Below are 19,516 nucleotides of genomic sequence, written 5' to 3' on the forward strand. Positions count from 1 at the left end.
CCAAGTACACGCTGATGTCCATAGGTTTATGATTTCTGAGCGGGACCAGGCTGCAAAATTGAAAAGAAAGCTCGAAGTAAGGCTATGTTGGCAGGATGGGGGTTGGTGCCTATTGGCGGCTGCTCCTTCCTGAAACGTGGTCACCCGAGCCTGCCCAGGCCCTAGATGCACATGTGGAATAGTTTACTGTAATGGAACTCTAAATTAGTGGTGGTTTGAAGCGGCCTGTAGCAGTAGGGTGTAATTAACTGGCTCTGTTGAAAGAGCGAGAGATGGAGAGAGCAACTGGCCAAAGCCAGAGCCCTGGAAAAGACGCAAGGGTAGGAGGTGTGTGCGTGTGTATGTTTTAACACATGTCAGTTTTTTTCCCCCCCAAGTGCTTAATTGCATGCATTTGTACTATGTATTTCAGACTTTGTGGTACATATAAATGTCTTGGAAAACTCCCTGCCAGTTTTGTCAACAAGGCATGGCGCCGCCACACAGTGCCCCCCAGTGCCCAGACTTTGCCACTGTTCGTCTCTTTCTTTCCTTTCTCTTTTCTTTCTTGCTTTTTTTGTAATGGCCATGTTTACGATCCCCAGGATTCCCCTTCCAATCAACCTCATTGACTTCATCGACATAATTTGGAGTCCTTCCACAAGCCACAGCAGTACCAAATTACTTGACTCTGCTCTTTTTCAAAGCCACATTTTGTGAAAACAGGATTATCACATACCGCCTAAAATCGCGCTCAGGGAGCGGTCGACAAAAACAAGGAAAATAAAATGGTCTAGATTTGCTTGATCTTTTGATGTTCTTACTAGGGCTGTCAAAATTATCGCGTTAACGGGCGATAATTAATTTTTAAAATTAATCACGTTAAAATATTTGACGCAATCAACGCACATGCCCTGCTCAAACAGATTAAAATGACAGTACAGTGTAATGCCCGCTTGTTACTTGTTTTTTGGTGTTTGGTGCCCTCTGCTGGCGCTTGGGTCCAACTGATTTTATGGGTTAGTACCATGAGTGAGCATGGTGTAATTATTGACATCAACAATGGCGAGCTACTAGTTTATTTTTTGATTGAAAATTTTAATAAAACGAAAACATTAAGAGGGGTTTTAATATAAAATTTCTATAACTTGAACTAACATTTATCTTTTAAGAACTACAAGTCTTTCTATCCATGGATCACTTTAAGAGAATGTTAATAATGTTAATGCCATCTTGTTGATTTATTGTTATAATAAACAAATACAGTACTTATGTACCGTATGTTGAATGTATATATCCGTCTTGTGTCTTATCTTTACATTCCAACAATAATGTACAGAAAAATATGGCATATTTTATAGATGGTTTGAATTGCGATTAATTACGATTTATTAATTTTTAAGCTGTAATTAACTTGATTAAAAATGTTAGTCGTTTGACAGCCCTAGTTCTTACATTAACCATCAACGGCATGACTGCTTCCTTGTCAGTGCCTATGGTGCGACGTCGGAGTGACGAGTGGGTTGGAGAGATTTCAGCCAAAATGACTCTGTATGGTGAGAACGTTACCTCAACACAAGCTTGGTGGAAGTGACAGCAGCAGTTAGCAATCAGTGGATCACATTTTCTGGACCCTGTGTCTGGGCCTCTGGGGGAGGGGGGGGTGGGGGGGGCTTAGACGGAGGCAGGCTGCTGTGCTAGGCTGGCAGCAGGAACAGAGAAGCTCTTTATAGTAGAGTTCTGGTGATTTAAATCATATGGCATAGCCTGGAATCAGTGCACAAGTCTGGAAGCTCTTCAATACTGAAAGAACAAGAGTGCTCTCTCTTTTTCTCTCTATCCCCCCCGCCCCTCCACCTCCTGATCTTCTGTGTTATAACTTTTTCCAAACTTATCTTCTTTTCTCTTCACCTAGTTTTTTCTAGATGTTCCTCTCAAAGTTCTTCTCACACATCTGTATATCTTTTGGTTCCTAGCCATCTCTTCTCTTCTCTTCACATTTCTTTATGTAAGGCTTGCGCATCCTTCGTGTATTATAACTGCAGATAAACCCCTCCTTTTCCCCGTGCGAGTGTGGTTTAGTGTTGAAGTGAGGTTAAACATGTTTTTGGTCCCAACAGAAACCACTTATGTATCATGTTCATGCCAATCAGGAAGATTTATCCTTGTGTTTTATGCTATGAAATAAAAAATAACAAGTCTTTCTCTCTTCTCTTCCCCAGATTTTGGATGTTTCCACTCAAGAGCAGTTTGTTTCTCCCACACTGAATAAGAGGCCTCCATCCTTACTCATCCGCTCTCCCACATCCTGAGAACACTTTGAGGGGACACAAAATTTTGCGGGGATTTCCAAGGGTGACTGGTGAGCGTGTTCCCATCCACCAGCGAGCCTGCTGGTACGTCGTCGCCATGGCTACCAACAGGGAACAGCAGGTGGGCCACATGACAGGCTTCCCACCTGCTGTGTACCCCTTTGCCTTCAACTCCATGAGGAGCCACTCTCCCTTTGACCTGCTGGCCAAGAGCAGCCTTTTTGGAAGATTCAGTGCTGACCTGCCCAAAGAAATGGCTGCACTCTGTAAGTTCTTGTCATCAGTGGATGTGTTTGACTTGTCCTCCCTCTCATATGTCATTTTCCATTCAAGCCCCAAGTACTTAGGGTATACGGCCCACAATCATTTGGCCGGCTTGCTTTGAACAATTTGGACATCGATTGAAAAGTGGAAAATATGGTGACTTAAATTACACTTCATTACATGTAATTTTGTAGACACGGAAAACTTGACGGTTGGCTTGTGATATAGGATGACTGGTGTAAAAAACATCCCACAATAGAACTGTGAGGGGAAAATCCACTTCCATCAATACAGTGATTGCATAGCCTCTGTGGTTAACTTATAGAAGTTTGTATATAGTGCGGTTGTGTCCGCAAGCTGTGCCTGTGTGGGTGTACATGCAAGTGTGTGAGCCTTTCAGGCAGGCAACCCACAAGTCTGCAATTAGAGACAAAACAACATTCTTCCAGTGTGAGGTGATGAGTGCCCCAATCACTGTCAAATATTTAAGAATTTGCAAAAAAAAAAAAAAAAAAAATGTTGAAAGGGGAATCCCTGCCTAAACTGGACATTTTTTTAAGATTAGCAATGTTAGAATAAGAGTCACCTCACTTTAGAAGCAACTTCAAGTTGTGCTTCTGGATTGTAGTTTCAAAAACGTCCACAGGAGACACTGTTGTCCTCCAACGAGCCAGGATGGGATGATAAAGATGTATGAGAAATGGAGCTCAAAAGAAGAGATTTTTGCCAATCTCAAGCGTTTTTATTCTATGGAAAAGGGAAGGAACCTCCCTGCTACAGATAACACACTGAAGTAACAGTGGTGGTTCTCCTTTTCCTTTTGCCTGGCAAATGAAAATTCACCATCCTGAATTTTTGCCACTATCTCTCCTCTGGACATTCCCCAACCATCTCAGTCTGGCCTCTCGGACTTTCCTCTAACATGCACTGTCCCTCAGATAGGCTAATTCCTGATCCAATCCTTTTTTTTTCCCCATATGATATTAGCGTATGGGGAGTATGACACATTTTCTGCATGACTTGCAGTTTGGGATTGCGTTAAGTGTGTACTTTTGTTAGGGTGTGGAGGAAAATGTGAGCAGAATTGATTTAGAAATCTCAACCTTGTGCTGTACTAACAGGGTGGCAGGTGGAGGGGCTATAACGGGTGTGGGTGGCAACAGCTGAGTACCCCCCGCCAAGCCAAACCAAATCCGCCTGTGTGTGCATTCCCACTTTAACCCCCCCCCTTTAACCGCAGCATGCCTAAGCACCTCTTCAACCTTTCAGCCGTCAATCACTACCTCACCCCCCCACTTCGAAGACGCGACCCACCTAATCTTAGGTATTTTCATAGAACCAGACAGAGCGAGCGAGAGAGAGAGTGAGAACACCTGGGGGTGATGTCCCAATGTGGTGGAATCCAAGAACACACCCTGCTAGGAAAACACATAGATGCACACATGCAAACATATGAGCAGAGACACCCTTCCTTCCCACTCTCTCCCCTGGACTCACACAGCACGTCTTTCATCCAAAAACTAAAGCCGAACCCCCGTTGACGCAGAATGAAATCCCACTGTGCTGACAGATGGAGTCTTTTTTGTTTTTTTGCAGTGGCACTATACACAAAAAATATCATCACAAGCTAGCACAAGCGCCAGAGGTCCGTATATGAACAGCTTGTGTGGACGCATCTGGGCCTCTTAGTGGGACTGCAAACGGAGCTAAAGCAAGGTCAGGGTCAAAGTTTAAGTTGGTCTTCATTGGCAAATAGTTTTACACAGTGAAAATCTTTAGCTCTTATTATTATCCACCTTTATAGCGTTCTTGCCTGTTAGTTGTGGGTGAGCTAAAGGGATCGTGTATAGGTGTGTTGACGGTCAGTCATCCTATAAAGTTTGTGTACATTTGTTTATAAGTGAAATACATTTTTACCCTGTACTGGCCTATGCTAATTATTACATAGCGTTATACAGTAGGTACACTGGAACTCATCCCAGCTAACCCTGGACAGGTGATAACTCCTGGAGCGGTTGCCAGCCATTCTCAGGGCACGTGTACAGTACAATTAGGAGTGGGAACCTCTTAGTACCTCACGATATGATACGATTTGCGATACAAAGCTCACGATAATGATTATCTGACGATATGGTGATACAAAGATTATCGATACACTGGTGAGGAAATCATTCTAGGATATTATACAAAAACTAATAAACAGAAAAACAAGCTTCTGTGAATTGGAATGAGTACATCACTAGTAGACGTCCAATCCATTTGAACTGGGAGGGTGGCAGCGAATGAACATTCGTTCATTCTAGGGCTGCAGCTATTGAATATTTTAGTAATCGAGTAATCGACTGAAAATTCTATCGCTTAATCGAGTAATTGGATAATACATTTTTTTAGCTAAAGAGCAATTATAAATATACATGAGAAAAAGAGACCGTTAATCCAATATTGAACCATTTTCAGTCAATCAATGTCTTTATTTTCGATGTACATTGTTGAAAACAGCCAACAATTGCATCTCAGATGTGACTAGAAAAAAATTTTCACTGCTTTCACTCAAAAAACTTCTAGATCTTACAAAAAAAAACCAAAAACATATTTCTTACCTAAAAATGTAATTACGCTTGATAACACACATCACTTGAAAGCTACGTGTTTTTCCCACGTTTCAATTGAATTTCCATTTGTGTCAAGGTATTTTTAAGTTCTAGTTAAGTTTTAAGTTAGTCTAAACTGTAAGTACTGATAGGATTTTGAGTTTTTGCAGTGTTCAAAATAAATGCATGATACCTGCTGTATTGAAGCACATTAGGGACCAGTGCTACTTGGTGTTTTATTCAGAAATGACTACTGGGCTAAAACTGAAAGTTAGCTTTATTATGTTTTAATTTTACACCCTCATCACTCAGCGCTGTGTTTTTACAGATTAAATAAAGCCTGTATGTAAGACACTTTAGCCACGCATCGACAGTGGTCATAATCAATAGAAACCTAGCCCTCCGAAGGGCTAACGTTAAGTGAGCGAGTGACAGGAACATTATATTTATTAGCGCTGAGAAGTGTACTGCTTAAAGATGGCGGCTGTTTACTAACGCTGCCCAGACGCGGCCGAATCTGTCATTTCGCATCTAGTCCTAAATGCATGCGCTATCTATGAGACGCATCGGACACTACCTGCTACTACACTAGCATCATGCGGGCGTAGTTTTTAGAAACGTCGGCGTAGTTTGTAGCGGCTGTCGGCTGCAGTAAGGTTTTTTTTTTGTTTGTTTTCTTTTGTTTATTGCTTCTTCCTCTACGCACGTGACGTTAGCGCGTTGTCCCGCATTAAAAGTAGTCCGGGCAAAATGTGATGCTTAGAGCTGGCAAAATTAAACGATTCCTCGAGGTGAATAAAATTACTCGGAACAGTTTTTAAACTCGAGTTACTCGAGTTGCTCGAGTATTCGTTTCAGCTCTAATTCATTCGCTGCCATCCCTCCCACTTCAAACGGATTGAACGTCTATGGCCGTCAGTGACTCCCAATGCCAGGCAATGAGGTAATTTTGGGCCATTTAAGGTCATTTACCTGTTGATGTTCAGTTACTTCCTGTTGATTTTGGGGTATTTTATGGGTCACTTCCTGTTTCTTTTGAGTTACAGAACAGGAAGTGACCTGGGAATCACCCAATTGAAAAGGCATTGACTCAACAGGAAATGACCTGTAAATGCCCAAAAAAGAACCGCAAGTGACCTGTAAATGCCCTGAAAATTGGACAGAATGACTGTGAATGCTCTGTTTATAATGAATGAACGTTACCAGTCTAAATGGATTTGGCGTTGTGCACCGTCAATGCATCCTTAGAGTTAACTGAGGCACTATTACGGTGGAATATTTTGGTACCAACATGTTGGTTCCTTTTTTTTTTTTTTTTTCACATTGACACCTTTTTATAACGTTATCTTTATTCTTGGCAGGAGCATATCAATAACCTTTTGGGATACAAAGTATCACGCTATATCACCATTTCGATACTTTATCACACCCCTGAGTACAATACTCATTCCCACCTAAGGATAATTTATCATTCCATCAACTTAAAGGGGAAATTTCACAGCAAAACTATCACCCAGATATGAAAAATATACGATAAAATCTTCCATAATCCAAACCTGTTTTGAAATAATACAGCGGAATAGTTTTTATAGGCATTTTTTAAACAGTCTTATGGGTTATCAGCAACAAATCAAAAATCAAATGGCGCGATCGGGTAGTAATTGTTGGCGATGACGTCAATGCATAAAGTCTGCTTTTTACTAAAGGCATCAGTGTGGGAACTGTCCGCCACAAAATGCAAAATTACTGCGTTGTCAGTGGATATAGGGATATCAACGTTTGGATTTTTCAAAAAAGGATGCACTTAGATGAGGGTAGGTGAGATTTGTGCAGCTAACATGGAGCGATTTTCGTGAACCTGGACTGGGGGCTGTGGTGAAGCTTGACGAGGCTGGCAGGCAAACAGCATTTCTCTCATCCATGACCATATCTTGAATATTAAGGGATTTAGGAGATACTAACCAATTTTCCAGAATGTTGACTTCAACTTCTCTTTCATCACCGTCAGTGATTGCGTCATCAGCTGGAGGTTCTGACTCCGGCTGATAATAATATCGGAAAGAGTTCCATCATTGTCAGTATGTATATCGTCCTCAAAACAATCTTCCGCAAAAACGAAAACATTTTTATCTGATTGATGAATCGCTGAAGAAAGACGAATTGTCGGACGGTTTTGCCGTATTAAGTGGGTTAAAATATCCGTGCAGCGGTGTCAATATAACTTTGGATTTCAGGTTATCCACCTGCCTTCGTCCTTTGCTAAATATAATAGAGAAGCCTAAAAGTATCTGTAGCAGTAGGTGGTAGTAGTAGTAGTAGTAGGTTGTAGCGTCTCCCGCCTGGCACACAGCCTGGGCATCCGTTGCAACACCGCCAAAGGGAGCCTGAGCGTCTGACACTTAAGGTGTCTGTGAGGAAACTCCCACAGTTGGTTCCACATGTAGTGCTTAGCTTGCACTAATAATTAATTTCATGGGGAAAAAATTTCAAAAAATTGAAAAAAATTGTCCCCACACACCCTCCCGCCACCTCGGCTCATCTAATGGAAACATTCTCGCAATGCCCCCAAATATAACACACCGTACTTGGGGGGACAGAGCCTTCTCCGTTGCTGCCCCTTCAATTTGGAACTCACTCCTTAAACCCATCCGCACCTGTTCTGAACTTCCCACATTCAAAAAATTGTTAAAAACTCACCTTTTTAAATTGGCTTTTAATTTGTTATTCTTTTTTCTATTGTTTTTCTTTGTTTCATCTGTAATGGGTCTTTGAGCATCGGTAAAAGCGCTCTATAAATAAAATGTATTATTATTATTATTATAAAACAAAACCGAAACGATACGTAAGTGAACCGAACCGAAAATGCAAAACCGAAACGGTTCAATACATCCACGTGACCCGTTATACCCTTAGTAAAAAGGCGTCCAACATTTAAGATGTCCGTGCCGAAACTCTCATAATTGGTTCTGCACATAACATATAGCTTGAGAAAATAATACATTTTATGAGGAAAACAATTCATAAAACAAAACCGAAACTGTATTTAACTAAACCAACCCGAAAATGCAAAACCAAAACGGTTCAATACAGCCACGTGAAATGTTACTTAGTGATCAGTGTATCGAGTTGTATATACTAGTATGTGTGTATACAACTGCCTCCCTCCGGCAATGTCACACCGGCTAGTAAAGTGTTTGGCCCTGCTGATAAATTGTCTTCGGAACTCCTGCAGCGTGGAAAAATAAAATCAGCTTTTCTTGAATAAATGTGGAAAATATTCAACGGACAGATTATTTCTACATATGCTATCTAGTAATTAAAACAATCATGATTGTGTGATTTTTGGAAAGTGAAGTATTTCCTCTTTAATTCAGGGATAGGCAATAAGTGAAATTAAGGGCCAGTGGCTTTTGAAGCTCACTGGCCCCACTATTAAAACCACTGGCCCAGGTCAAAGTGTCAGTTATTGATGCCGCTAATCACAAAAAATAACAATTTCCTTGAATAACATGAATAACATATATACTGTGTATATATACTGTATATATATATTACAGTATTTTTAGGTAGACTGAAAGAAAAGTGCCGCAAAATTGTGCAAAAACATGAATCTAGTGCAAATAATCCTATTCAAATGACACCATAAGCATTCCATAATCACTCCAGTGTAGCCAATTGTTCCTGCATTTCTTCCTCAGTTGATTTTTTTTGCCCAGATGCCCAGATAGTGTATCCAGGGTGTTTGCTTCTGGGCCCTGACTGCCACCAACTCAAAACATCCCTCTCAGCCCTCTCTAAAGTGACAAGCGTTAATTACCTATTCTAAAAAATGCATCATGATAATCCCAAGATATTAATGAAAATATCATAGCAATACCATTTCTAACATTGATATAACCTACGGTGTGCAATGAAGTTAGTTTTAAGTTAAGAATATTGAACAGAAGTGTGCTCCAAACAGGTGTGTAATTTACAAACAAGAGTTGTAGCCTAACTCATGCAGCCAGTAGAGTGCTGTCATACCACACAGATTTTGAGTCCATTGGTCACATGACCGGGGAGTTTTTGCGCTAAAATGTTTAGAATTTTTATTATTTTTGTGTAACGTCGGCGTGTAACAAACTGGCGTGTGGCGTCAGCATTTACCCGTTTTTAATTTTATGGGTGCACCAACACGGATAACACAACCAGAAACATTAATAAACCCAAATTGACTGCACTGACTACTTAGACATACAGTGGGGTAAATAAGTATTTCGTCAACCACTAATTGTGCAAGTTCTCCCACTTGAAAATATTAGAGAGGCCTGTAATTGTCAACATGGTTAAACCCCAAGCATGAGAGACAGAATGTGGAAAAAAAAAAAAAAAACAGAAAATCACATTGTTTGATTTTTAAATAATTTATTTTCAAATCATGGTGGAAAATAAGTATTTGGTCAATACCAAAAGTTAATCTCAATACTTTGTTATGTACCCTTTGTTGGCAATAACGGCGGCCAAACGTTTTCTGTAACTATTCACAAGCTTTTCACACACTGTTGCTGGTATTTTGGCCCATTCCTCCATGCAGATCTCCTCTAGAGCAGTGATGTTTTGGATTATCACGTTATGTTCATACTATACTCCTTAGCTTTTCTCTAACTTATTTGTCTGCATATTTGGGCATTGATCTGCACGGCGGTCTCGTCACTAACGCTGGAACTTTCTTTCCCTTTTCTTCATAATTGATTTCGTTTCCCTCAACTTCTCCGGTAACTTTCTCTTTCTTAAGTGGTTTTCACCGGTGCTTAGTCGGGTTTGGGCGTTTCAGAAAGTCGTTGTATAGTATAACGTTAGGTGGGTACTAAGGTACTGACAATCAATCAGAAGCAGTAATGAGGTTGTGAGCGTTCACCGAGCCAGTGGTTGGAGCATTCAGGTATTCCTGACGGTTTTAAAAGTATGTCCGGGCACCATTTATATTGTTGACCACTGTAATTTACTAAACACAATTAGAGCCGTTGGAACAGTTGGAAGGTTGTTGATTTGTTTCCTAAGTTTCAGTGTTTTTAGTGTTTATATGATAAACCTATACTGTGTGGGATAAAAGCGGCAGTGAACATGGCTAACATATGATTTTAACTAAAAGCCAGAGTGTCGAGGCGAGTCTTAAGGTGATATTTAAACATTTCTACGGAGGTAGCAGCTCTAATTTTCACAGGTAAGGTGTTCCAGAGTACTGGAGTCCGATTCGAGAACGCCCGCAAATCTGCAGGATTGTTTTTTGCTCTCAGTTTCATCAAAAGACGTTCATGTTGAGAATGTAGGTTCTGGGAAGTAACGTACGGAGTAACTAAGTCTACAAGGTAGGAAAGTGCTAAGCCATGTAATATTTTATAAGTAAGTAGCAGAACCTTGAAATTGCATCGTAAGTGAATTGGAAGCCAGCGCAAGTTAGCCAGTATTGGAGTAATATGGTCAAACTTTGTTGTCCTGATCGGATGCCTTGCAGAAGCTGCTTTTTTTTTTTTTTTTAACTAGATATGGGAAGACCAAACAGAAACACATTACAATATTCATGGCGGGATGTGATAAATGGGTGAATTGTGGTCTCTGTGTCACCAGTGGATAAGATAGATCTTATTTTTGCAATGTTGCGGAGATGGAAAAATGCAGTGTTAATGATATTCTTAATGTGTGACTAAAAATGAGGAGCTGAGTCAAATATAGGGCCTTTATTTTTTGGATGTGGCACTTTGAGTAATAGTATTTTTTTTTTTTTTAAATCAAAATTTAAATCATTATCCTTAAACACGGGCTTGTGTCTAGGCTGCCGATTGATCAACATATCAGTTTTTCAGTATTCAGAAGCAAGAATTATATTTTCATCCATAATCTCAAAGAGACACGCCTCTAAAATACTGCTATTAAGGGGGCAATTTATTTTTAAAGTGATGTATAGTTGGGTATCATCATCAAAGCAATGAAAGCTAATGTTATATTTGCAAATAATACTGCCAAGCAGCAGCATATGGATACTAAATAATAGAGGGCCAAAAACTGATAACTGAGACTCCGCATGTGACATCCCAATATTCAAAGGTCACGTTACCTTAAATTACACAGTACGTCCTATCTGAGAGATAATAACACCTAAATAGATTTCAAGGCTCTCTTGCAACAAGTTGTGATCAAGAAGCTCCACACAGGATGCGAGCTAGTCTTGGAACAGCCAACCTTAGAACTGTGAGGAAAATGTTTTAACTACCAGTCATTATCGCCATTATTAATATAGTTAAGTGAGATTTGTTACAACAAAAAAGAAGCTATGACTATCATTCCAAAATAATTAGGAAAATAATAAAATTGAAGTCATGACTTTTTACGGTGTATTCAAATTAACAAATTAAATTTGTTAAAAGAAGGGAGGGTTTTTTATTTCATATGAAAGAATGTTGGGGCCGCACTGAATAAAAGTTACCATATTATAGTATAATTTTGATGGAATCTTGAAGAAAAGTTATTTTGGCAAATTCACACTAAAGTTGTGATTAGGGATGTCCCGATCGCATATTTTTGCACCCGAGTCCGGGTCAAATGATTTTGAGAATCTGCCAATTCCGAGTCCCGATCCGATAAAGTTATTATTATTATTTTTTTTAATTCGACCAAAAAGTCCAAACAGGTTATAGTACAATCCCTGAACGATATAGGAAAAAACTATCATTGCGATCTTTTGGGGGGGTGCGATACATTGTGATATTATATTGTGATATTAAAACTAGAAGAATTTTCACCAGATAACTTAAATAGCTCTGTTTGGGACAGGCCTAAACAATATTGTAAAAAAATCAACATTGCAATATATATTGCCAAGGCTCTACACTTACTTTTTGCATTAGTTGCACTGGTGCGCCTAACTTTTTTCTTAATATGCACCACCACAAAATGTAGACGCAGCCACATTTTTCATTGCATCTCCTTTAACGCCAAACTTTTAATCACCCTCCATAACATTCGTATCATTCAGATGAGTGAGTCCATTTAAATTCACTCACGCTTTGACGCTCACGCTGCCGAGAACAGCCAAAATGAGTTACCACAGACTGGGCAACTGCTCGTGTTACAGGCTAAATAATGATTAACACATTTGTGCCTTTGATCGTAGAGCTATTGATGTTTTTCTGGCAAGATCAAAGCTACAAACCTGCCAATCATCGTTAACTTTAAGTACCAAACACAAGTTGCATTGCTTAGAAGGAGGAATGGTTAAAGGCTGTACGAGCGTGAAGCAGAAAAACATGAAATAGAAAGTTTCCTGAGCGAAACATGGGCGGCGCCATCTTTGATCATTTCTGCTCCGAACTTCCGGTTTAGGCAGAACAACATGAAGTGTGGTTGAAGTAAGCAGTGTGTTGACAAAGTTAAAACTGCAAAATCTAATCAGAGGAACCCATGGAATCTACAAAATGGATTCAGCACGATGTCGATGAGACTCTGAGGCTTTCTGTGCTGTGTATGAACTCCTGGAAGCGTCTATATACGTATATGGTTGGAAGTAGAAAGTTTTGAACAGCATCCAGCTTCAAAGCACAAGTGTGGATCTACTTCGCCATATGCCTTAAATCGAAACCAGCTGCAGACAAGAAGTTAAGAATGTGCTTTAAACCAAGGATCTACCTAAAAGATTGTATGTTTGGTCTTATCAGTTTGTTGATCATTTGTGGACAAAATTATAGCAACCCGTCAGCCTGTGTTGACGTGAGGTGTAGATTGATACGCCGGCCATTTGAGTGACCAAAATGAGGTGAAATTACAAATAATATTACAGTTGCCGTATGCAGAACGGCTGACACGGATTTTGTTGTTACAACTTAAGGAAATACTACAAGGCATGTACATATAAACAAAAATAATTTGTCATTCTTTTTTTTATTGCGGATATAGATTGCAATAAAACATTTGGACACCATGATTCCATTTCTTGTTTTATTTAAAACAATTTGTGTATGTGCAAAACAGGACAATAAATAACAATTTATGAAAATTATTTGAAAAAATATTGACAAAGGTGGAGCATAAATCAAGCCTTTCATCATCAAAGTAGAATGCAGAGTCTCAATATATGTCCATTGCCATCCAGTTAGTGTTGTTATGAGGCATTCGTAGTGCTCTTCCCTTGCCTAACAGCATTTTCCACTTGTAAACAAACGGACAAAAAACTTGTAACGCTTGCATTTATTTGTTTACATAATTGTGCCATCCTACACGTACTGATTAGTAACAGGCTTGCAGCAGATAGCATGGGTTGCAGCTACAGCAGCACAGTAGTTGTAGTAAGTATTATTAAACATCAAAGCGTAATTTCCTGAATATAACGCGCACTTTTTTCCCCCCAAAATCAACTTGTAAAATCATGGTGCGCATTATACACGGGTACAGGAATGGAGACAGAAATATACAGTATATATATTATATGTATATATTAGCGGTGCAACGGTTTGCGGTTCAAAGCCGAACCGTTCGGTTTGTCCTGTACGGTTCAATACGCCTTTATGAACCGCGCCTTTTCGGTTTTGCAATTAATGTATTCCGAACGCTTGTGGAATGAATTGATCGAGTTCTGTGTGCCTGTGTGTGACGTGAAGCACCGCTGTGGAGAAATTCCCGCCCCGCAAGTAAATGTCGGATCGCTGTCAAGCACCTGTGTAATAGAAGCCGAGTAACGCCCTCTCTCGCTTATGAGCGAAGTGAAAGTGAAACAAGAAAGAAAACAAATAGCTATGGCGAGCGGAGGAGTGGAGAGACCGAATTTTGAGGAAGCGCCGGCTTCTTTCAAATCTGCGGTGTGGCAACATTTTGGTTTCCCCGTGGATTACAATGCGGAGGGAGAGAAAATATTGAAGAAAAAAAAAAGAAAACAAAAATTGCAAGCATTGCTCAGCGCTTGTTTCCCATGCTAATGGCAACACTTTTATAACATGACTCCGGCACCTCAGCCAGCATCACCCACAGATATCACTTTCTCAGGGTAGGACAACCCCAAAGATGAAACCAGTGAAAACACACGGCGGGCTTCGTTAATATATTTGCAACGCTTGACCGCGTTACATTGTTCCCTCGCGGACAAATTTCTCCAACAACGTAATCCCCGACATTTATGAAATGGCACGCAAAGCCATCGAAGATGATTTCGCTAAAGCACATAGTTTCGCCCTGACCACTGATAGTTGGAAGTTGGACGTCCCGTTCTACAGAGTGCTTCTACCTAACTGTGACCTGTGACAGTCCACTATAATTCATACCTGTCAAATTGTACGGTCTCGTCGTAATTTGTACAAGTGAGCACTCATTTTTAAATGTGTACGCCGTACATTACGTTCAAAATCTGCACGTTTTTCGTGCATTACGTTTTTTTTTTTTTTTTTTTTTTTCATCCGTTCGGATTTGGTCACAGTTTATGCAACGAGACAATGTGTTGGTTGAATGATGCGAAAAAAGTCAGAGACTCGGAGAGGGAAGAGTGTTTGTTGAGATGCTGTAGCAAACTTGATGCCAGGCTAGGTGGCTCCAATATTACCTGACAACATACAATCTACACTTAGATATATCATGCATATAGAACTAAATGCGAAATGACAGACTCGGTAGCGTTAGTAAACAGCCGCCATTTTAGAGCAGTACACTTCTCAGAAAGGCTCTGTTGTAGTAAACCTTACGCGCGAACCGAAGCAACTTTTTATCTAAAATACTCCTAAATCGGCAAAATCTTGACTTTAGTCTATCTTTAAAGGATGAAACAGTTTTAAAATTTTCACATGTCGAAAGTAGACAGAAGGGAACTAATGCAAAAACGGGAGCAATTTTATCAACTTTAACGGTTGATTCACAACATTAAATGACCTCCAAACATAGCAAAGGTTACTATGTTTTTTTTTTTTTTTTAATATGAAAGGTATCACCAGTTACTTTGCAAAGTAACGTTTTTACTACTGTGTGTGTATTTCAGTAGTTAGTCACTATACTAGCCAAAGAGCTAAGAGGCATTTTAACAATCGAAAATGTTTACATTTTAAGTGTTTATTTCATTTTTTAAAAAGCAAAATAAATGCAGTTTAAAAAAAAAAAAGAAAAAAAAAAGAAAAACGCAAACCGAACCGAAACCGTGATCCCAAAACCGAGGTTCAAACCGAACCGTGGGCTAACTGAACCGTTGCACCCCTAGTATATATATATATATACTCCCTGAGTAAATGCATTCATCAAATCAATGAATGGATGTGCCAGAATTTTCTCCAGTTAAATGTGGAGAAAACAGAGGTGATCATTTTTGGGCCAAAAAAGGAAAGGTCAAAGATAAGCAGCCAACTTAGCACAATGTCACTTACAGCTACAAATCAAGTCAGAAACCTTGGCGTAATTATTGACTCAGACCTAAAATTTGATAGCCATCTAAAGTCCGTCACTAAATCCGCTTATTACCACCTAAAAAATATAACCAGAATTAAGGGGCTTCTGACTCAACAAGACATGGAAAAACTTATGCATGCATTCGTTTTCAGCAGATTGGACTACTGCAACGGTATATTTACAGGTCTTGATAAAAATCAGTCAGGAAGCTGCAGCTAATACAGAATGCTGCAGCCAGAGTCCTCACAAATACAAGGAAGCTGGACCACATTACACCGGTTTTGAAATCGCTACACTGGCTTCCAGTGAGTCAAAGGATAGACTATAAAATACTACTGCTCGTCTACAAAACACTTAATGGCCTTGGACCAAAATACATGCTTGACTTGTTAGATTCCTATGAGACATCTAGAACCCTAAGGTCGTCTGGAACGGGTCTTCTGCATGTTCCAAGAACAAGAACCAAGCACGGTGAGGCAGCATTTAGTTATTATGCTCCTCACCTCTGGAACAAGTTACCCGAACGTCTGAAGTATGCTCAAACTGTTAGCTCCTTTAAATCAGGGCTAAAAACGCTTTTGTTTAGCACTGCATATCCATAACTGTCTATATATTTCAATCTACCTGCCTTCTATTCCTCTTGTGCTTATCTCCATTGCTGATTTCAATCATTATTAGTAGTAGTAGTTTTTGCTTTATTTCTATTTTTGTTTTATTTTTATTTATTTATTTTTATTCTGTGATTAAATGCGATCTTTTGTCTTGGTTTTTACGTTGTGTTGATTTAAATGTGATTTCTATGGTTTTCATGTGATGTAAAGCACTTTGAATTGCCTTGTGTTGAATTGTGCTATATAAATAAATTTGCCTATATGCAGTGCCTTGCAAAAGTATTCGGCCCCCTTGAATCTTGCAACCTTTCGCCACATTTCAGGCTTCAAACATAAAGATATGAAATTTAATTTTTTTGTCAAGAATCAACAACAAGTGGGACACAATCGTGAAGTGGAACATTTATTGGATAATTTAAACTTTTTTAACAAATAAAAAACTGAAAAGTGGGGCGTGCAATATTATTCGGCCCCTTTACTTTCAGTGCAGCAAACTCACTCCAGAAGTTCAGTGAGGATCTCTGAATGATCCAATGTTGTCCTAAATGACCGATGATGATAAATAGAATCCACCTGTGTGTAATCAAGTCTCCGTATAAATGCACCTGCTCTGTGATAGTCTCAGGGTTCTGTTTAAAGTGCAGAGAGCATTATGAAAACCAAGGAACACACCAGGCAGGTCCGAGATACTGTTGTGGAGAAGTTTAAAGCCGGATTTGGATACAAAAAGATTTCCCAAGCTTTAAACATCTAAAGGAGCACAGTGCAAGCCATCATATTGAAATGGAAGGAGCATCAGACCACTGCAAATCTACCAAGACCCGGCCGTCCTTCCAAACTTTCTTCTCAAACAAGGAGAAAACTGATCAGAGATGCAGCCAAGAGGCCCATGATCACTCTGGATGAACTGCAGAGATCTACAGCTGAGGTGGGAGAGTCTGTCCATAGGACAACAATCAGTCGTACACTGCACAAATCTGGCCTTTATGGAAGAGTGGCAAGAAGAAAGCCATTTCTCAAAGATATCCATGAAAAGTCTCGTTTAAAGTTTGCCACAAGCCACCTGGGAGACACACCAAACATGTGGAAGAAGGTGCTCTGGTCAGATGAAACCAAAATTGAACTTTTTGGCCATAATGCAAAACGATATGTTTGGCGTAAAAGCAACACAGCTCATCACCCTGAACACACCATTCCCACTGTCAAACATGGTGGTGGCAGCATCATGGTTTGGGCCTGCTTTTCTTCAGCAGGGACAGGGAAGATGGTTAAAATTGACGGGAAGATGGATGCAGCCAAATACAGGAACATTCTGGAAGAAAACCTGTTGGTATCTGCACAAGACCTGAGACTGGGACGGAGATTTATCTTCCAACAGGACAATGATCCAAAACATAAAGCCAAATCTACAATGGAATGGTTCAAAAATAAACGTATCCAGGTGTTAAAGTGGCCAAGTCAAAGTCCAGACCTGAATCCAATCGAGAATCTGTGGAAAGACCTGAAGACTGCTGTTCACAAACACTCTCCATCCAACCTCACTGAGCTCGAGCTGTTTTGCAAGGAAGAATTGGCAAGAATGTCAGTCTCTCGATGTGCAAAACTGATAGAAACATACCCCAAGCGACTTGCAGCTGTAATTGGAGCAAAAGGTGGCGCTACAAAGTATTAACGCAAGGGGGCCGAATAATATTGCACGCCCCACTTTTCAGTTTTTTGTTAAAAAAGTTTAAATTATCCAATAAATGTTCCACTTCACGATTGTGTCCCACTTGTTGTTGATTCTTGACAAAAAAATAAAATTTTATATCTTTATGTTTGAAGCCTGAAATGTGGCGAAAGGTTGCAAGGTTCAAGGGGGCCGAATACTTTTGCAAGGCACACTGTATATGTATATATATATATATATATATATATATATATGTATATATATTTGTTTTGGTAATACTTCACTCTGATCGGTCGAATGATTTCGTGTATGTTAAATTCTGCTTTTTTCACTCTTCATAAAGCACAGAATTTAGTTTTTTTAAGTCATTTGAGTCAACGTTTATTGCAGCTCCGCAACTCTGACCATAACAAACGTAACACAACACAGACTTCCTGTGTCCGTCAACTATATCTGTCCCTCGGGAAACTCAAACCCAAATAACAATAGTTCCTATTGTTACTGTCGTGTCGACAGCGATGAGCTCTCTAGGATTTCCAACTTACGTTCTCACTTTCATTTTACCGTATCAATCCATGGAGGAAACATTTATTCATCATTATGAAATGAGCAAGTTATACAGCAGCCTTTAAAAGAAAAGTCACAGCTGTTTTTTTTTTCTCCTGGATTCTGGTAAGTTCAAGAAGTTATCAGATCATATTATTACCGTACATATTGTCAGTTTACAGTAATGTTTTGAACTACCAATGTGCTATGCTTGTGCTGTGTTTCACCAGTCAGTACAATGACATTTCTGTATCTGTACACGAGCTCTGTTTTCTTGTATTCTTGTATCTATTGGTGCTAAAATTAGGGTGCGCGTTATACATGGGTAAAATAATTTCCCCTAGATTTTACGAGTAAATTTGGGGTGCGCGTTATACACGGGTGTGCCTCATATTCGGGAGATTACAGTAATTAGAATCATCATTGCAGTAACAATATCAACGACAACAAGTCGTTTCATGCGCATGATTTTAGCATGAGTATTTTTGAGCACCGGACGCATGAAAATGCAGGGATAGGAAGAACATACCTTCCATAAAACCAGCGGCAACATGGCTACATAAACATCCGGTCTTTGTGGTGGGTTGGTTCCACATCTGCCTTCATGAACATGCTGTCCTCCCATGTCGTGATGATGGCAGATGGATGCGGTATTTCAAAATTGTCTTTTTTGAGGGATTTTGATGAGTAGTGTTACTCCAGCTCCACTGTTGTTTTGGATGGAAAAAGTGCAAAACTGAAGTCGATGGCAGAAATGCAGAAGTAAAGCGGAAGTACTTCGGAAACTTCTCAAATTTTTTTTTTAAATTAAAAAGCCATTTTCACCTGATTCCGATTCTTTGAGAAATGGCGCGATCGGCCCGATTTCTGATCACGTGATCTGATCGGGACATCCCTAGTTGTGATATAGCAAGCATGAATGTACTTGGATTAGGACTGGAACAATTAATCTTTGATAAGTTACACAAACAGTGAAATAAAAATGTTTAGCAATATTACCCAACGCATGTATGAAATTTCTCAAAAGAAAATATGTGACAGCTCACCACAGATTATTGCATGTACTTTTAGACATTCATTTATTAAAATAAAAGCTCTGTTCCGAGAAAAAAGATGACTCAATTGTTGGTAACACTAACTAAAAACATATTT

At 39.6% G+C, this 19,516-nt stretch overlaps 2 protein-coding genes across 2 annotated transcripts in view; one reads left to right on the forward strand and one right to left on the reverse strand.

Moving 5' to 3' along the window:
* Window positions 1-19,516, reverse strand: part of nr1d4a (nuclear receptor subfamily 1, group D, member 4a) — a 153,006-nt gene that overhangs the window by 47,666 nt on the left and 85,824 nt on the right. The gene's annotated exons all lie outside the window — the stretch shown is intronic.
* rarga (retinoic acid receptor gamma a) overlaps window positions 1-19,516 on the forward strand; it is a 79,339-nt gene that overhangs the window by 16,804 nt on the left and 43,019 nt on the right. Inside the window, exon 3 of the mRNA XM_057829588.1 lies at window positions 2,202-2,557. Coding sequence (XP_057685571.1) covers window positions 2,389-2,557 — 169 coding nt within the window. The 5' untranslated portion in view covers window positions 2,202-2,388. The remainder of the gene's footprint in view (window positions 1-2,201; window positions 2,558-19,516) is intronic.

This window comes from Corythoichthys intestinalis, chromosome 2 (genome assembly GCF_030265065.1).
Source record: "Corythoichthys intestinalis isolate RoL2023-P3 chromosome 2, ASM3026506v1, whole genome shotgun sequence".
NCBI classification, from domain to species: domain Eukaryota; kingdom Metazoa; phylum Chordata; class Actinopteri; order Syngnathiformes; family Syngnathidae; genus Corythoichthys; species Corythoichthys intestinalis.